Here is a 14,303-nt window from a genome sequence, read left to right on the forward strand (position 1 = left end):
CATGAAAATATTTAAAGGAAAGTACACCAAATGGGTAATTTTTTAAAAAGCTAACTTATTTGGTAAACAAATCTTGTGCAAAATATTCACCATATAAAACATGTACACAAAAACACTTTTTTAAAAGAGAAAACATGTGCATTATGTGACTATCCATTCACATTCAGAATCTCATTCAAATGAAAACTATATTTTAATTTGTACAATCGAAGGCGTTACAAATAAAAATCATAGATATAACTTTTTTCCTGTACTCACAATATACATTAGTTTTCGGGAACATCAAAAAAAAATAATATCCTGGAGACAAAGCCTATCTCCAAATACCAGAATTCATATATCTTCACCACTTAATTCACAGAAACTTTTAGTGCAGTATAAAATAACTATAATATAGATGCAAGAATATTTAAGGATTCCACGGATTGGTGCATTTTTTCCCAAATTTCTTCAGAATCACCAGGGAAGCTTATTAAAAATACAGATTACCAATATCCTCCCCTAGAGATTCTGATTCAGTTCCTCTGGGCAAGACAAAAATCTTTATTCCTCCAAGCGATTCAACGATTAAGTTTGGAAAATAGTGATCTAGTATAGTTCTCAAATTAGCTGTTATTAGAATAATTTGAGTTTTTAAAAACCTTAAAACTTAGCCAGAGGCTCAGACATGGCAATGACATCACCACCTTTTAGAAGTTCCCCAGAGACATTTGAGAACCAGATCTTGCAGAATTGGAAAAATTCTTGTAGAACTCTCTTATTAGTTAAGAAAGGAGGCTTGCTAAACTTCACAAAGCTAAGTGGAGCTAGAACCATTTTTCCTGACTCCCAGTTCACTGTTTTTTTGGTGTAGTTGTTTTGTTTTTCATGTTAAGTTGACCAAACCAAAAAAACCCAAAAGTGTGAAAAAATAAACTATCTCTTTTTGCCTCATAATACCACTTAACAACTGAATAAATTAAGATGGAGCAAACGTCGTTGCTTCAGAAATCACTAGGAAATATTTTCTTAGTCCTAATATAAAACAAAAAAGACTAAATATCACTACTACATTTTAAATTCTTATCAAGCTGTTAACGTATCTTACAAAGAATTCTTTAAAAATTTCTTTTTAACTTCTAATTGTTTCAAAACTTCCAATTATTTTTAAAGCCTGGCATCACAGTTCCTTACTAGTAAAGTTATTTTGACACCTGAATTTGGTGACATGGTTTTCTCAGTACATAGACTGCATAATTCTATGTATTGAAGTGCCCTGTGAACTAACAGAGGACAGATTTTCTTCTTCCACACACACAAAGAAAAATGAATTGTAGCCTCCATTGGCAAAAACCTCACCACCGGTTTGTCCAGATATTCAGAGTGGAAAACTTCAAGACATTAGTTAACCTATTCCAACCATTTTCTCATTTTAGTAACAAGATATGTAAAAACAACATGAAAAACATGTCAAGTGCAAGCTTACATACTCATAATTTTAAGTTGTTTTTTTTGCTAAAAACTACATGTTTAATGCTTTCTAGTGATCTACTCCTATTAGTTCAGTATCAAAGTTGTCAAAGTATCATTTTTATACCTCTCAAGGTTGCCAATATTTAGGTATTTCAAATTTCCAAGTGTTTGTGATTTCTGCTTCTGGGCTTTTTTTTTTTTTAAGTGTTTGGAATGCTTTACAAAAAGCAGACCACATTACTCCACAGGTATAATTTCTATACAGCCTATAGTACAACGTGTACTTTTGATTACTTAATTCCCAAAGGAGTAATTGCCAGGTTCTAGATTTCTAAATATTCTACGTAAGAGTCAGATGCAATGGGTTTTGCAATCACATTTAATGGATTCTAGCAATATCAAGGAAAGCTCTCTTTTTCTTAACCATTAAAATACCAATGTTCAGGCATGTGCTGCTTAACAAAGAGAATGTATTCTGAGAAATGCGTAGTTATGTGATTTCACCACTGTGTGAACATCAGGGTACACTTACAGAAACCTAGATGCTGCAGTCTGCTACTGTAACTGTATGTGCTGCATTTCTACAGGACTGGCAGTGCTGTGGGTCTGTTTACACCAGCATCACCACAAACAAGTGAATAATGCCTTGTGCTAAAATGTTAGAACAGCGACAGGTCACTGGCCAATAGGAATTTTTCAGATCCATTACTGTGTAATCCTATAGGACCTCCGTGGTATATTTGATCCATTCTTGACCCAAACGTCATCCCCCGCCACCCCCCATCCCCCGCATACCACTGTAAGCTAAAAATCTAATCAAAACTTTAATATGCTGTTCAAGTTATTTAAAATCTGTAAATACCCCAAACCATTAAATGGAACCAAGAGTATGCCTATATGAAGGCATAGCAAAATCTAAAGAATCAGAATCTCAGTTAAATGTTCAAGTGATACACGTATTTACAAATTTGGGCTAGATGGGGTAATCCACGGACCTTTCACTAAGTGCTACAGTAAGGTTGGCAGAGCCTAAATATTTGTGTTAATATTTTAAACTTGTATTTGCCATTTCAAGTACATGGCATTTCGGGTTACTTAAATATTTCCTAAAAACAAAACAAAAACAAAAACAAAAAACCCAAACATGTTTATTTTTCGGTATGTGCTAGGGTACCAGTCAAAGACAACACCAGTTATTACCAGTTCGTGCCTGGTCCTGTCTGGCCCTGGCCCGCAGCCCCAGCCCGGGGCGGGGGTCGCACGTGCGGCGGGCGGGGCGGGAGGCCGGAAGGACCCGCGCGGTGGGCAGGGACGGGACAGGACTGGAGGGGGCCAGCCTCCCCACGGCCGCCAGCCCGGCCTTCCAGGGCGCCGTCCAGCGCGGCGGCCCGGAGACACCTCGGTCATGCAGGGCCCGCCCGCCCCCGCCCAGCCCTCTCCTCCGACACACAGACAGACAAGGTTCCGACCTGCCGCGCCCTGCGTGTTCACAGTCTGTCATGTTTGGTCAGGAGCGGGGCGGGGCTGCGGGCCGGTCTGCGGGGCACAGGACCCCGGCCGCCCGCCGTGACGAGGCGGTAAAAACTCACGGTTACTAGTGAGCGACACAGACACAGACTTTCCAGTCTGTTAACAACCACGCCAGAGAGATGGGCTCTCTGCAAACACGGGGCACGGCCGCAGCCGACGCCGCCGCGCTAGTCTCTACTCGCCGCCGGCGGCCGAGGCTCGGAAGCGGGCGGGCGGAAGCGCCGCGACGCGGGGGTTTGGACAATGGCCGCAGTGGTGACTGCTCCTCACCGACATGGCGGCCCCGGGACGGCGCTCGACAAGATGGCGTCGCACACCAGCCCGGGGCTAAAGGCGCAATATCCCTCCGCGCGCCCCGCCCACATACCGCAGCACGTTGGCCATTGGATGAGGAGGCCGTCTGTAACTTCAGGGGTGGGTTCCCAGCCTTCGTGAATCCGCGGAGGCGGCTCGGTTCGGGTTGCGACGTCCGTCTAGGAGGCGACGTCCGTCTAGGAGGCGACCTCCGCCCGTGGGTTGGTGTGGCCTTCGTCTCTGGGCAATCAGGGACGCTGCCTACCAAAGTTTGCGGAGACTCCTAACAAACGGCTTCTGAAGCCGTCCGCCGGTGTGGGTTACTTGGGGTAATAAAGATCGCACACTGTTTACTGGTTTTTTAAATAAAATCTCTGTTGCTTAAATGATGGAGAAATGTACTTTCTCCTTAAAAGTTATAGTGGGCCTCTCTTTTTCTAATGTTTAGTGTTCCGGATCGCGTTTTGGGGAAAACAGCTTGGCTTAGTTCTGGAGGAAGATTGCTTGCTTTTTATTTAGATGGTGGACTTCATGGTTGATCCTCCCAAATACCTGATTTCCTTTGTCTCTGCTTAGTGTGAATGCAAAGGGGCTACAGTAGGCCAGATGAGCTCAGGGGGGGGAGCCGCCTGGCAGGCTGGGTGACCGAAAGTAGCTATCCAGGAGGATCTGATCACAAATTGCTAACTGGGCAGGTCATGGCAGGCCATCAAGTTACAAGCCTGCAGCTTTCTTAGCAACTTCATTCTTTGCCTTAAGTGAGCCCTGTTCACTGTTCTTATGCATCTAGAATAACACGCCTTTAAAGGGTCAGGGTAATTTTCTTTTCCAAGACCCCCACTGGCACCAAAGCAGACCATGAAACTCCTCGTTGTTATCTTGCTGCCCATTTACTGACTGTAAATGTTAAATGTTCATTACCCCATACCCAACCGTGTAAAGAAGTTATGTATCTCTACATTTTGCTTTTTATCCAATTCTAATGATTTCAGTGCTTATCTTTCTCCCGCCTCCCTAATTTACCAAAGGTGGATTTTGTGTACCTTATAATTTTCTCCTTTGTTTCTATTGCATAAAAGGGATGGGGAAACTGCCATTCTCCAGACTCCTTTTATACTAGTCCTAGCTTCCTCTTCCTGTGAAAATTACATCAGTACTGAGCTCAAATATGCCCCTTTCAAGACGACTTCCCAACCACACAGGCTGTCTTCTGAATCTTATTAGTTCTTGGTGCTTCTTAATGAGCTTTTTGCCTAAAAGTGGGGTTTAACCCCATTGTATGACAAAACAAGTCACCTAAGCCGTCCGCACCTGTTTCCTCATCTAGAAAATGGGGAATAGCACCTGTAGTACGAGGCCTGCCATTCTGTGAGCAATAGGTGGGTTGAATATGAAACAGGCCTGGTGCAGAGGAAGCGCCCAAGTCAATGGTAGCTACTGGGGTTTCGATTCAAAGGAGAATCCTAAAGACCACGCCTAAAAACTATAGCAAATATTTTTTTAAAACGGGTCGTAAGGCACAAGAACATGCACAGACTTAAGGCGGTACTAGCGCGGGACCCTGGGGGATGGTAGAGCGCATGCGTAGTGGGGCTAGACTCGGTGGCCCAGAATGAGCGGGTAGCGCATGCGCCGGAAGCGTTGGCGACTCTCATCACTTCTCTTTCCGCTTCCCCAGCTGGGGGACCCTGGACAGGAGGATGGATTTTGAAAATCTTTTCTCCAAACCTCCGAACCCGGCCTTGGGCAGTAAACTGCCCACGGGCTCCGATGCCATGGACTCCGACAACAGGTGATGCCCGATGTTTTCGGTCTGAACGCCGGGGCCCTAGCGGGTTCCGCCCCCTCGCGCTTTCGGTGGGCTCGGGACTGTGCAGGGCGTGGGGATATACGGGGCTCGGGGGCCTCTCGGGCGTGGGGCGACGGTGCCGGGCGGGTGCGCGGATAGAAACCAGAAGTGCGGCTCCCTGCTGGAACGAGAGGGCGTCGGAATGCTCCCCTCCTGTTCCTCGGGACCTGTGACTCTGTAGCACGTGTGAGCTGCTGGAAGACAGAGGTCACCTGTCATTTTTCATAGACACGTGCTAGGCACTTTTTTTGTAGAAAATGCCAAACCGTCAATTCACCAAGCGGTGAAGAATAAGGAATGAATAGTATCCTTTTAGTCCACTGATCAGCATCAAAAGACCCTTAAAACCATCGTAAATCAGCAAACACCATTTAGATACATTTACTAAACAGGAACTGAGGCCGCTGGCCAAATGGCGCTAATTTATTGATCTCGTTCTTGGGGACGAGAATAGTTACACTTAAATATTCATTCACTCTTTTCTCTGTGACTTTGAAATGCTAAAAACCCACCTTTTCTTCTAAACCTACATGTTTGCCACAATTTCCCTAGGCCAAAACCATAACACACTGCCTTTATTCCTTTATTCCTCACATCTGCGATAAATCTCTTATCTGGTTGATTTACCTCCGCATCACTCCAATCTTTTCGTTTCTCTCTGTCTCACATATCTTAATTGGAACTATTGCTTTAGTTCAGGTTCCCATTTAGAGCTTTACCTTGGTACTTTACAGAGAATGTCATTTAATCTCAACCTTCAAGAGAAGATATTTTCATTTTTGTAGATGAGAAAGTTGAGACACAGAGATGATAAATAATTTGCCAAGATTACACAGTGTAACTAGCAAAAGTAGGATTAAGTTACTTAGTCTTATTCTAGGACCCGTGATTTCATTTCTGTGCTTCTAGGGCACAATGGCTTAAATAAGACCTATAAATATTAAAAAGAGACAAAGACACATTATTTACAGATGATAGGATCATCTACAAAGAAAAAGCAGAGGAATCAATAAACTATCAAAATACATAAATCAGCAAGGTGAATCACAAAAAAGACAGCGACATAAAAAAACCAGTAGCAGCCATCAGTTTGAAAATTTTATTAAACTACTTTTATGACATTCTTATGACAATTTTGGATATTTCCCAAAATGTCAGCTGAAGAATGATATTGCATTATGGTTTTGGTGAGCACCCGTGAACTGTTACTCATTCATATCCTTTGCCTGTCTTTCTCTTTAAAATTTTAGGATTTCTAGTCTGCAGATATGTACCCCCAATTTGTTATCTTTTGCTTTGCCTATGGCGTTATTTTCAATGCATAAAGGTTTTTGTTTTAAATGGGTTTTTTCCTGGTAATTTTATTATGGAACTACTCATTTATTGAACACCTGCTAAGTACAGGACATTATTTTAGGCCCTGGGGATATAGCAATAAACAAAAGAGATTAAAAAGTTTTGTACTCATGAGATTTATATTTTTGGGACACAGACAATATATAAATGTATAACAGGTGCTCAAGTAATGTAATTCTGTTCAATGTCTTTTAGTTCTAACATTGATAAGATGCCTTAGGAACCTAACTTTTGTGTATATTATTAGTTAGCCTATGGTAAAATTGGTTTAATTACTGCATGGGAGTTTAGGTGATCAGTGCCATAGAGCAAATGAAAGAAGGGTAGTTGGATAAGAAGGGAGGATGGGCCCTGGCTGATGTGGCTTAGTGGCTTGAGTGCCAGCCTATGAACCCGGGGGGGGGGAGGGGAGGCACTGGTTCAATACCAGTTGGGGCACATTGCCTGGGTTTTGGGCCATGTCTCTGGTGGGAGGCATGCGGGAGGCAGCCACACACGTTGGTGTTTCTCTCCCTCTTTCTCCCTTGCTTCCTGCCTCTAAAAAATAAATAAATAAATAAATAAATAAATAAATAAATAAATTTGTTTTAAAGAAAAGGATGGGACGGTGGGAAGGATGTAGGTATTTCAAAAAAAGTAGTTAAGGAAAGCCTCAGTAACAACATCGATAAGTAATGTTTGAGTAGGGACCCGAAGGAGGCAAGGGAGGTTGATGTTTAGTAGGAGAGTGTTCCATATACAGGGCCTGAGGTGCAGTGAGCTTGGTGTGATTGGGTGGTGGGAGCAAAGTGGCCAGAATGATGAGTGGATTAAGAGTAGTCAGACTTGAGTGGTATTGGGTGGGTTAGGGGAAGCTGATCCTGCAGGGACTTGCAGGTTCCATTACAAGGATGTTGGCTTCTACCCTGAATGAGCTGAGAGGCCATTGGAGGGCTTTCAGCAGAGAGTGACAGTTTAGCCAGGTCATTCTGTATGTGTTGAGAGTAGAATGTAGATGAGCAAGAGTAGCTTGCATCATAGTATTAGTGGCAAGAAGTGGTCAAATATTGATATATTTTAAAAATAAAAAGATGTTCTCATGGATTGGATGAGGGATATGAGAGAAGTCAAGGTCAGCTTCAGGGTTTTTGGTCAGTATCATTAGAAGGTTGGAGTTGGAGTTTAAGATAGCAGGAAAAATTAGATAAAAGTTCAGTTTTGCATGTATTAAGATTATGTCTAATAGATACCAGGTGGATATGTGAGTAGGGAGTTGGCTCTGCCTGCCTGGGTTTCAGTCTCAGCTCCACCATTTACTAGGTCTGTGATGTGTTACATAAGCTTTACATAATTCAGTTTTCTCATCTGTAAAACAGGCTTTTAAACAGTAGTATGTATGCCATAAGGTTCTTGTGATATGTGTAATGTCTATGAGACAGTGCCTGGCACAGAGTGATCAATCATAATGCAAGTGTTAGCTGCTGTTGTCATTATTATGCTGCCAAAGGACAGGTTATTTTTTGCTCCCTGTGATTCGTTACTGAAAACCAGAACAATGGAAGTCCACAGTGTTTGCCTTATTGACTCTTGCAATGGTAGCTTGTGTAGAAGGCTCAAAAAACTTCATAGCTGATCTGGTGGGTGTAACTCCAAAGCTCTGACTGCAGACAGATCAGTGGTAAACTGTTGGACTGGGTGGAGCTGTGAAGCCTGAGCCCCTCCTGGAACTTGGAAAGAAGCACAAAACCACCCTTCACATTCTTGTAGCGTGTTGTTTTGAGTATGTGTACGTTGTCTAGTCCTCGCCTTTATCTGGCATGTAACACATGTCTTAAGCTTTATTTAGTAGACACTACTTTCTGAGACAAAATTGTGTTCGGTGCCCCTATATCTGTAGCATCAACCATTATTTAGGTTTCCTTATAAATTTTATTGGCTTCTTTGTTCACTAGTTTTGTATTTCCCATCTTTATCTTTCTTGGGTTCACTTTTAGTTTTGATGGAATATCAAGTGATTGTTTCAGATGATGTATATACATGTTCAACTTCTCAGCCCTTGTGAGTGTGAAAACCACTCCTCTTTCACCTCTTCCCACTTAGAATGTAACTTTGGGGCTCTCCAGGCCTGGGAAGGCACCCTGCATTCTCCCTGAAGTACTGGTCTTCCTTGCACTCTTCTTTGTGTGCTAACTCTTTCATGTCTCTGAGGATCAGAAAACCTCTGGCCCCCAAATCTAGGTTGTGTTCTTCCTATGCATACACCGGTATTATCACACTGTATTGAAATTGCTTTCCTTCTTTCTCCCAAGCAGATAGAAAGTTCTCAGAAGGCAGGGACAAGGTCTGTTTTGTTGATTGTTGTGTCCTAGGATTTAAGGCCGGGGTCCTGGTATATGGTAGATACTCAGTATTTTTTGAATGAATGGAATGATACGTGAATGGATAAATTTAAAAGCTGCTAATACTTGAACATTAAGGTTATGTGATGAGATCTAAAATTACAGCTTTAGTTTTTACTCATAAACATGTTGCCATTTACTACTCATTATAGTTTTGTTTAATATTATTTTTCTGGAGTATTTGGAGTAGAATTTGTATTTGGAATTTCTTTGAGAGCAAGTTGAAGGTTGTGGGGGGCTCTGCTTCCCCCCCCCCCGCCCCCGCCACAGATGAGAGTAAGTCCACCAAGACATGATCTGCTTGGGGAGGAAAGGTGGCCAATCTCTCACAGGAAAAGGACTAAGACCCTTTTCCTCAACGGCTTTTATTGGGTTCCTTTACACAGAAATTCAGGTAAAGCTCATTACTCATTGCTGGGAAGTAAGGATCAAATAACAAGGAACGCTGAGGGCCTATTTTGAGTCAGGGTCAGATAGCTAAAGAGCTGTAAAAAACTTTAAGGAACAAACTTACTTCTTCCTTGGACCCATATCATTCCATCGAGAGCATTCTAAACAAAGCAGGTTTCACAGGATTTTACATATTCTTTCTTAGGCCTGATCACCTGGGGAACCCGCCCTTTCCAGCACAGGGCGGCACCACCCTGTCATTGTTTCAGGCTTAAGTCAAGCAGGAGAAGTAAGGCAGCCAAGAAACTGGGAGATTTTCTCACAGACAATGAGGACTCAGGCTATGTCAAGGGTGAGGGTCCATCACCCCCTTTTGCTGTAGCCCCCAAAGTTCTTCCTTGGGGGCCTCCCATGTGATCGTACCTGTCTTAGGTCATTCCCCCCTTGGGGAGTCTTACCCATCATTGGCTAACCGACCAAGCATTGGGGGCCAGGCAGGGTAAAGGGAGCAGAAGCGGTGCTCCTGCCAGGGAGATAATCTTTTGTTTCCTTGCTGGCTTATGGTACAAGGTTGTTCCCTCAGCCTTAGCCTTGGCAGGGGTTACAGCTTCTGATACCAGGCAGGGCAGTTCCCAACAGAAGATAAGCCAAAGCTATGGATTTTGATGTTGTGATATGAACTCTTTTCAGGTTGAAAAAATCCTCTTGTGTTATTTGATATTTTTGCTACAGAATCGGTGATGAAATAGATGATACAGAAGTCGAAGAAACACAAGAAGAGAAAATAAAATGGAAAGTAAAACTGGAGTGTGCGCATATTCCCAAAAAAGTAAGATAAGTTGGCATATTGGAAAAACAGATAGGGATGGGTGTGAGAGATTTTTAGGGACTTTGTTTGTCTTGTTTTAGTTAGCATTTGAGATCCAGTTACACATATCAATCCTGGTTACACTTTTTGAAAAATTTATCATTTAAGGACTTTGTCATTTACTGTGAACAGTTTCCAGTGCATTGCTTTTATGTTTGTTTTCCCTATTTCTGAAATGGGTTGTGAAGTGTTTCAAAAACTTCTTTTCAATTTACATCAAAATTTTAAGGATATTCATTGCTGACTTAATTAATCTTAGTGATTTAAGGCTTAAAGTTTGTATTAGTTTGCTAGGACTTCCATAACAAAATACCACAAACTAGGAACTTAAAATGTAGACATTTATTGTCTCATGGTTCAAGAGGCTAGAAGTCCAAGCTCAGGGTGTTGGCAAGGTGGGTTTCTTCTTAGAGCCGTGAAGGGGAATCTGTCCCAGGCCTTTCCCAAACCTTCTGGTGGTTTGCTGCCGTCTTTCATGTTCCTTGGCTTGGCTTCCAGAAGTATCACCTTGATCTTTACCTACATGTTTGAATGGTGTTCTCCCTGTGTGCATGTCTGTGTCTGAATCTCCCCTTTGCATAAGGACACTGGTCATACAGGGTTAGAGCCCACCCTGGTACCTCATTTTAATTTTACATACATTGGCCCTATTTCCAAACAAAGTCATATTTTAAAGTACTGGGGTTTAGGACATAAGACTATGGGGGGGGGCACACTCAACCCGTAACAAAGCCAATATCTGCTCCTTCTCTCTTGCCTCTTTTTTCTTTTGAACTTTTTTAAAATATGAATTTTAACACATTACAAAAGAATGGGTTTTAATTGACAATGAGACTCACAGACACAAATAGGCTTTCCTATGATCCTCTTATACTCAGCTTTGTAAAAGGATATAAGACAAAGTATAGCAGGTACAGCATCTTCAGCTCCTCAGAAAGCCTCTCAGCTACCCAAGTATATCACTTCTTTTGCCCTTTGGGGCATGTCTGGCTGCCGTGGACGAGAGCCAAGATTGATAGGAGAAAGTGCAGCTTGGATTTCCCACTAATTTTTTCTACTATTTTAGTAACTTGGGCTCCAGTCAAAGTCCTCTAATCCACGTGTAATACAACCCCATCCAGGAGACAGGCAGGCGCAGCGTTCTAGGATTGCCTTAGTAGTTCCCAAGAAACAGCACTGTGAGGAGAATGGACACCTAGATTATTCCTAAGGAGGCTTGCTGTAGCCAAAGCTCGTTACTCACAAGTGTGTAGAAGTTGAATGCGTCTCACTTAATTAAAAAGAAAGCACCCAGGTCAGCACATTGGAAGGCAAGGAAGATCGTTACCATCAAAGCCTCTGGGCCTCCCTTCTCAGCCATACCCCTTGTTTCTTCCTAGAGATAAGTATAGTCCTAACTTGTGTATCAGTCACTGCCTTGCTCTTCTTTACAGTTTTATTAAAGCTGTCACCCAGAAGAATACTGTTGTTTCTTTCCTGTTTTTGCACTTTATAGAAATAGAATAGTGCCCTATATGCTCTTTTTCTCAACATGGTATTTGTGAGATTTATATGGTACATACATGTTTCTTTCTTTTCTCAGCTGCAGGGTATTCCGTTAGCTGAATGCAATAGGCTCCACTGTTGGTAGACTTTGGTCTGATTCCCGTTTTTGGAGTTACAGGCAATGCTGCTCTGTTCTCACTTGTATCATGCTGCGTGTGTGCAGCAGTTCCCCTTACAGTTTTGCTTTCCTCGGTTTCAGTTACCCACAGTCAGCCACAGTGTGAAAATATTAAATGGAGCAGTCCAAAAAGAAATAATTTTTAAGTTTTAAATTGCACAGTGTTCTGAGTAGTGTGGTGAAATCTCATACCGTCCTGCTCCATTCCGGTCCGATCCTTTTTGGTCCAGCCAATTGCTCTGTAGACGCTTCCAGCCCGTTGACCGCTTGGTGGCCATTTTGGTTATCAGATCAGTTGTTGTGCTATCACAGTGCTTGTGTTCAAGTGACCATGGTTTTTCTTAATAATGGCCACAGAGCGAAAGAGTAGTGGTGCTGGCAATTTGAATATATCAAGAGGAGATGTAAGGTGCTTCCTTTCTGAAAAGGTATGAGTACTGCACAATAAGACACTTTGAGAGAGAAAGAGACCACAGCCATATAACTTTTATTATAACAAATATGTTGTTACAATTGTTCAGTTTTATTAGTCATTGTTCATCTTTTACTGCGTCTAATTTATAAATTAAACTTCATCATAGGTATGCATATTAGGACAAAACAGAGCATATAGAGAGTCTGATACCACCTGCAGCTTTAGGCATTCCCTGGGGGTCTTGGAATGGTCAGGTGGGGACAACTGCATTTACACAGGAATGAACTACTGACTTTTTAAGCACCTTTGCCTTTACTGTAATGGCAACCTGTATTCCAGAGTGGTTCTGATTTTCCTTTTCCTCCAGAGGCAGCAATATGTATGAGGGACTGTATTTCTAGGATTCCACTCTTGACACTGTTATCTTTCTAATTTTTTGCCTTCTGGTGAGTATCACATTGTAACCCAGTGTGTATTTTCTTGATTACTATTGTGATGGACTATCTTTCCATATGTTTGTACATTTGGATTGACCCTCTTTTTTTTGTGCTTCTTAAGTCTTTTTGTCCTTTTTTTTTATTTTAAATCCTCACCTGAGAATATGTTTACTGATGGAGTGAGAGAGAGAGAAAACGGGCGAGAGGGGGGAGAAATACTGATGTGAGAAAGAAACATTGGTTGGTTGCCTTCCATTCATACCCCAACTGGGGATTGAACCCACAACCCAGGCATGTGCCCTGACCAGAAATCGAATCCACAGCCTTCTGGTGCACAGGAAAATGCTCCAACCAACTGAGCAGCCCAGCCAGGACTGTCCTTTATTTAAACTGGTTTGTCTCTGATTGTTTTTATCTTCATTTATAGTTCTTTATTCTGGATATAAAGGGGTTTTTCCCTTCATTGTGGATTATGTGTTGCAAATATCTTCTTATTCTTCTGTGGCTTTCTTTCTACTCAGTGGTTTTTTGTGATGAAAAGTTTATAATTTTAATATATGTGCATTTGTTAAACTTTTCCACTGTAGTTACTGCTTTCTATGTTTTATTCAAATATCCTGAGATAAAAATATTTTCCTACAGTGTCTTTATTGTTTTGCCTTTCACATTTAAGTTTATAATCACCCAGGATTGATTTTTGTGTACACTATGAAGCAGGAGGAACACAAATTCTGTTTTCCTTTTCTTTTTCATCATCATACCCAATTGTTCTGGAGCCGTTAATTGGGGAGAAGGGACTGTGGTTTGCCCCTGTAGGTCTGCAGTGTCACCATTGTCAAAAATCAAGAGTTCATGTGCTAGTGGGTCTGTTTCTGGACCATTCTCCTCCACCAGTTTATTTGTCTGTTCTGTCCCTCACGACCTGTGTGAATTACTACAGCTTTATAATGAGTTTGGATATCAGGTAAGCAAGTCCTCACATCTTGGTTTTCTTCTTTATGTCTGGGCTATTCTTAGCCCTTTGCATTTTCATATAAATTTTAGAAGGAGTTTGTCAAATTCCACAGAACATCCTGGTGGGAATTTTATAGGGAATGCATCGAATCTGTAGACCATTTAGGAGAGAATTGACATCTTCAGAACAAGGAGTTTTCTTTAGGTCCTTTATCATTTCTGTCAACAGTGTTTATAATTTTCTTGGTAGATGTCTTACATCTTACACCCGTTTTGTTAGACTTATTGCTTGGTGTTTGGTGAGGTTATTGTCAGTTACATCTTTTTTTATGTTGGTTTCTCATTTGGCTGGCATGTATAGTAATGCATGGGGTTAAACTTTTCAGTTCTTGTTAACCTTTCTGGAAATATCTTGAATTTGCCCTCATAGTTGATAGGTAGTTTCACTGAAATAGTATCAAATTTGAGGTTATTGCTCCATTTTCTTCCATACATCCAGTGTTGCTAATGTAAAGTGTTGCCAGTCTGATTCAGTTCCATTGTAAGTATCCAGTTTTCCCTGGAATCCTTTAGGTTCTTCTCTTTATTTTTTGGTGTTCCTAAAGACTGTGAATCTTTTTTCATTTAGTGTGCTTAGTGTTTGGTGAGAATGTTCACTCATACTCCACACATACCTTTCATATGTGAGGCATGTCTTCCTTTTTTATGTTTGTTCTC

General features: G+C 41.7%; 2 protein-coding genes across 9 annotated transcripts in view; one reads left to right on the top strand and one right to left on the bottom strand.

Annotated features, from left to right (window-relative positions):
- Positions 1–3,056, bottom strand: part of ZC3H6 (zinc finger CCCH-type containing 6) — a 61,277-nt gene extending 58,221 nt beyond the window's left edge. For both annotated transcript variants that reach the window (XM_036028272.1, XM_028514414.2), the window contains exon 1: positions 2,922–3,056. In XM_036028272.1, coding sequence (XP_035884165.1) covers positions 2,922–2,953 — 32 coding nt within the window. In that variant the 5' untranslated portion in view covers positions 2,954–3,056. The remainder of the gene's footprint in view (positions 1–2,921) is intronic.
- A 1,851-nt stretch (positions 3,057–4,907) lies between these two features.
- Positions 4,908–14,303, top strand: part of ZC3H8 (zinc finger CCCH-type containing 8) — a 30,977-nt gene continuing 21,581 nt past the window's right edge. For 3 of the 7 annotated variants that reach the window (XR_004903757.1, XM_036028273.1, XM_028517360.2), the window contains exons 1-2: positions 4,908–5,068; positions 9,982–10,078. Coding sequence is in view for 5 of the 7 variants with exons in the window: in XM_036028273.1 (XP_035884166.1) it covers positions 4,977–5,068; positions 9,982–10,078 (189 nt within the window). In the remaining 2 variants the exon portion in view is untranslated. Of the gene's footprint in view, positions 5,069–7,259; positions 9,087–9,891; positions 10,079–13,206; positions 13,597–14,303 lie in introns of those variants that run through there. The other 4 variants (XM_036028274.1, XM_036028275.1, XM_036028276.1 and 1 more) reach the window with 4 other exon arrangements.

The sequence above is a fragment of the Phyllostomus discolor genome, chromosome 6 (genome assembly GCF_004126475.2).
Source record: "Phyllostomus discolor isolate MPI-MPIP mPhyDis1 chromosome 6, mPhyDis1.pri.v3, whole genome shotgun sequence".
Taxonomy (NCBI): domain Eukaryota; kingdom Metazoa; phylum Chordata; class Mammalia; order Chiroptera; family Phyllostomidae; genus Phyllostomus; species Phyllostomus discolor.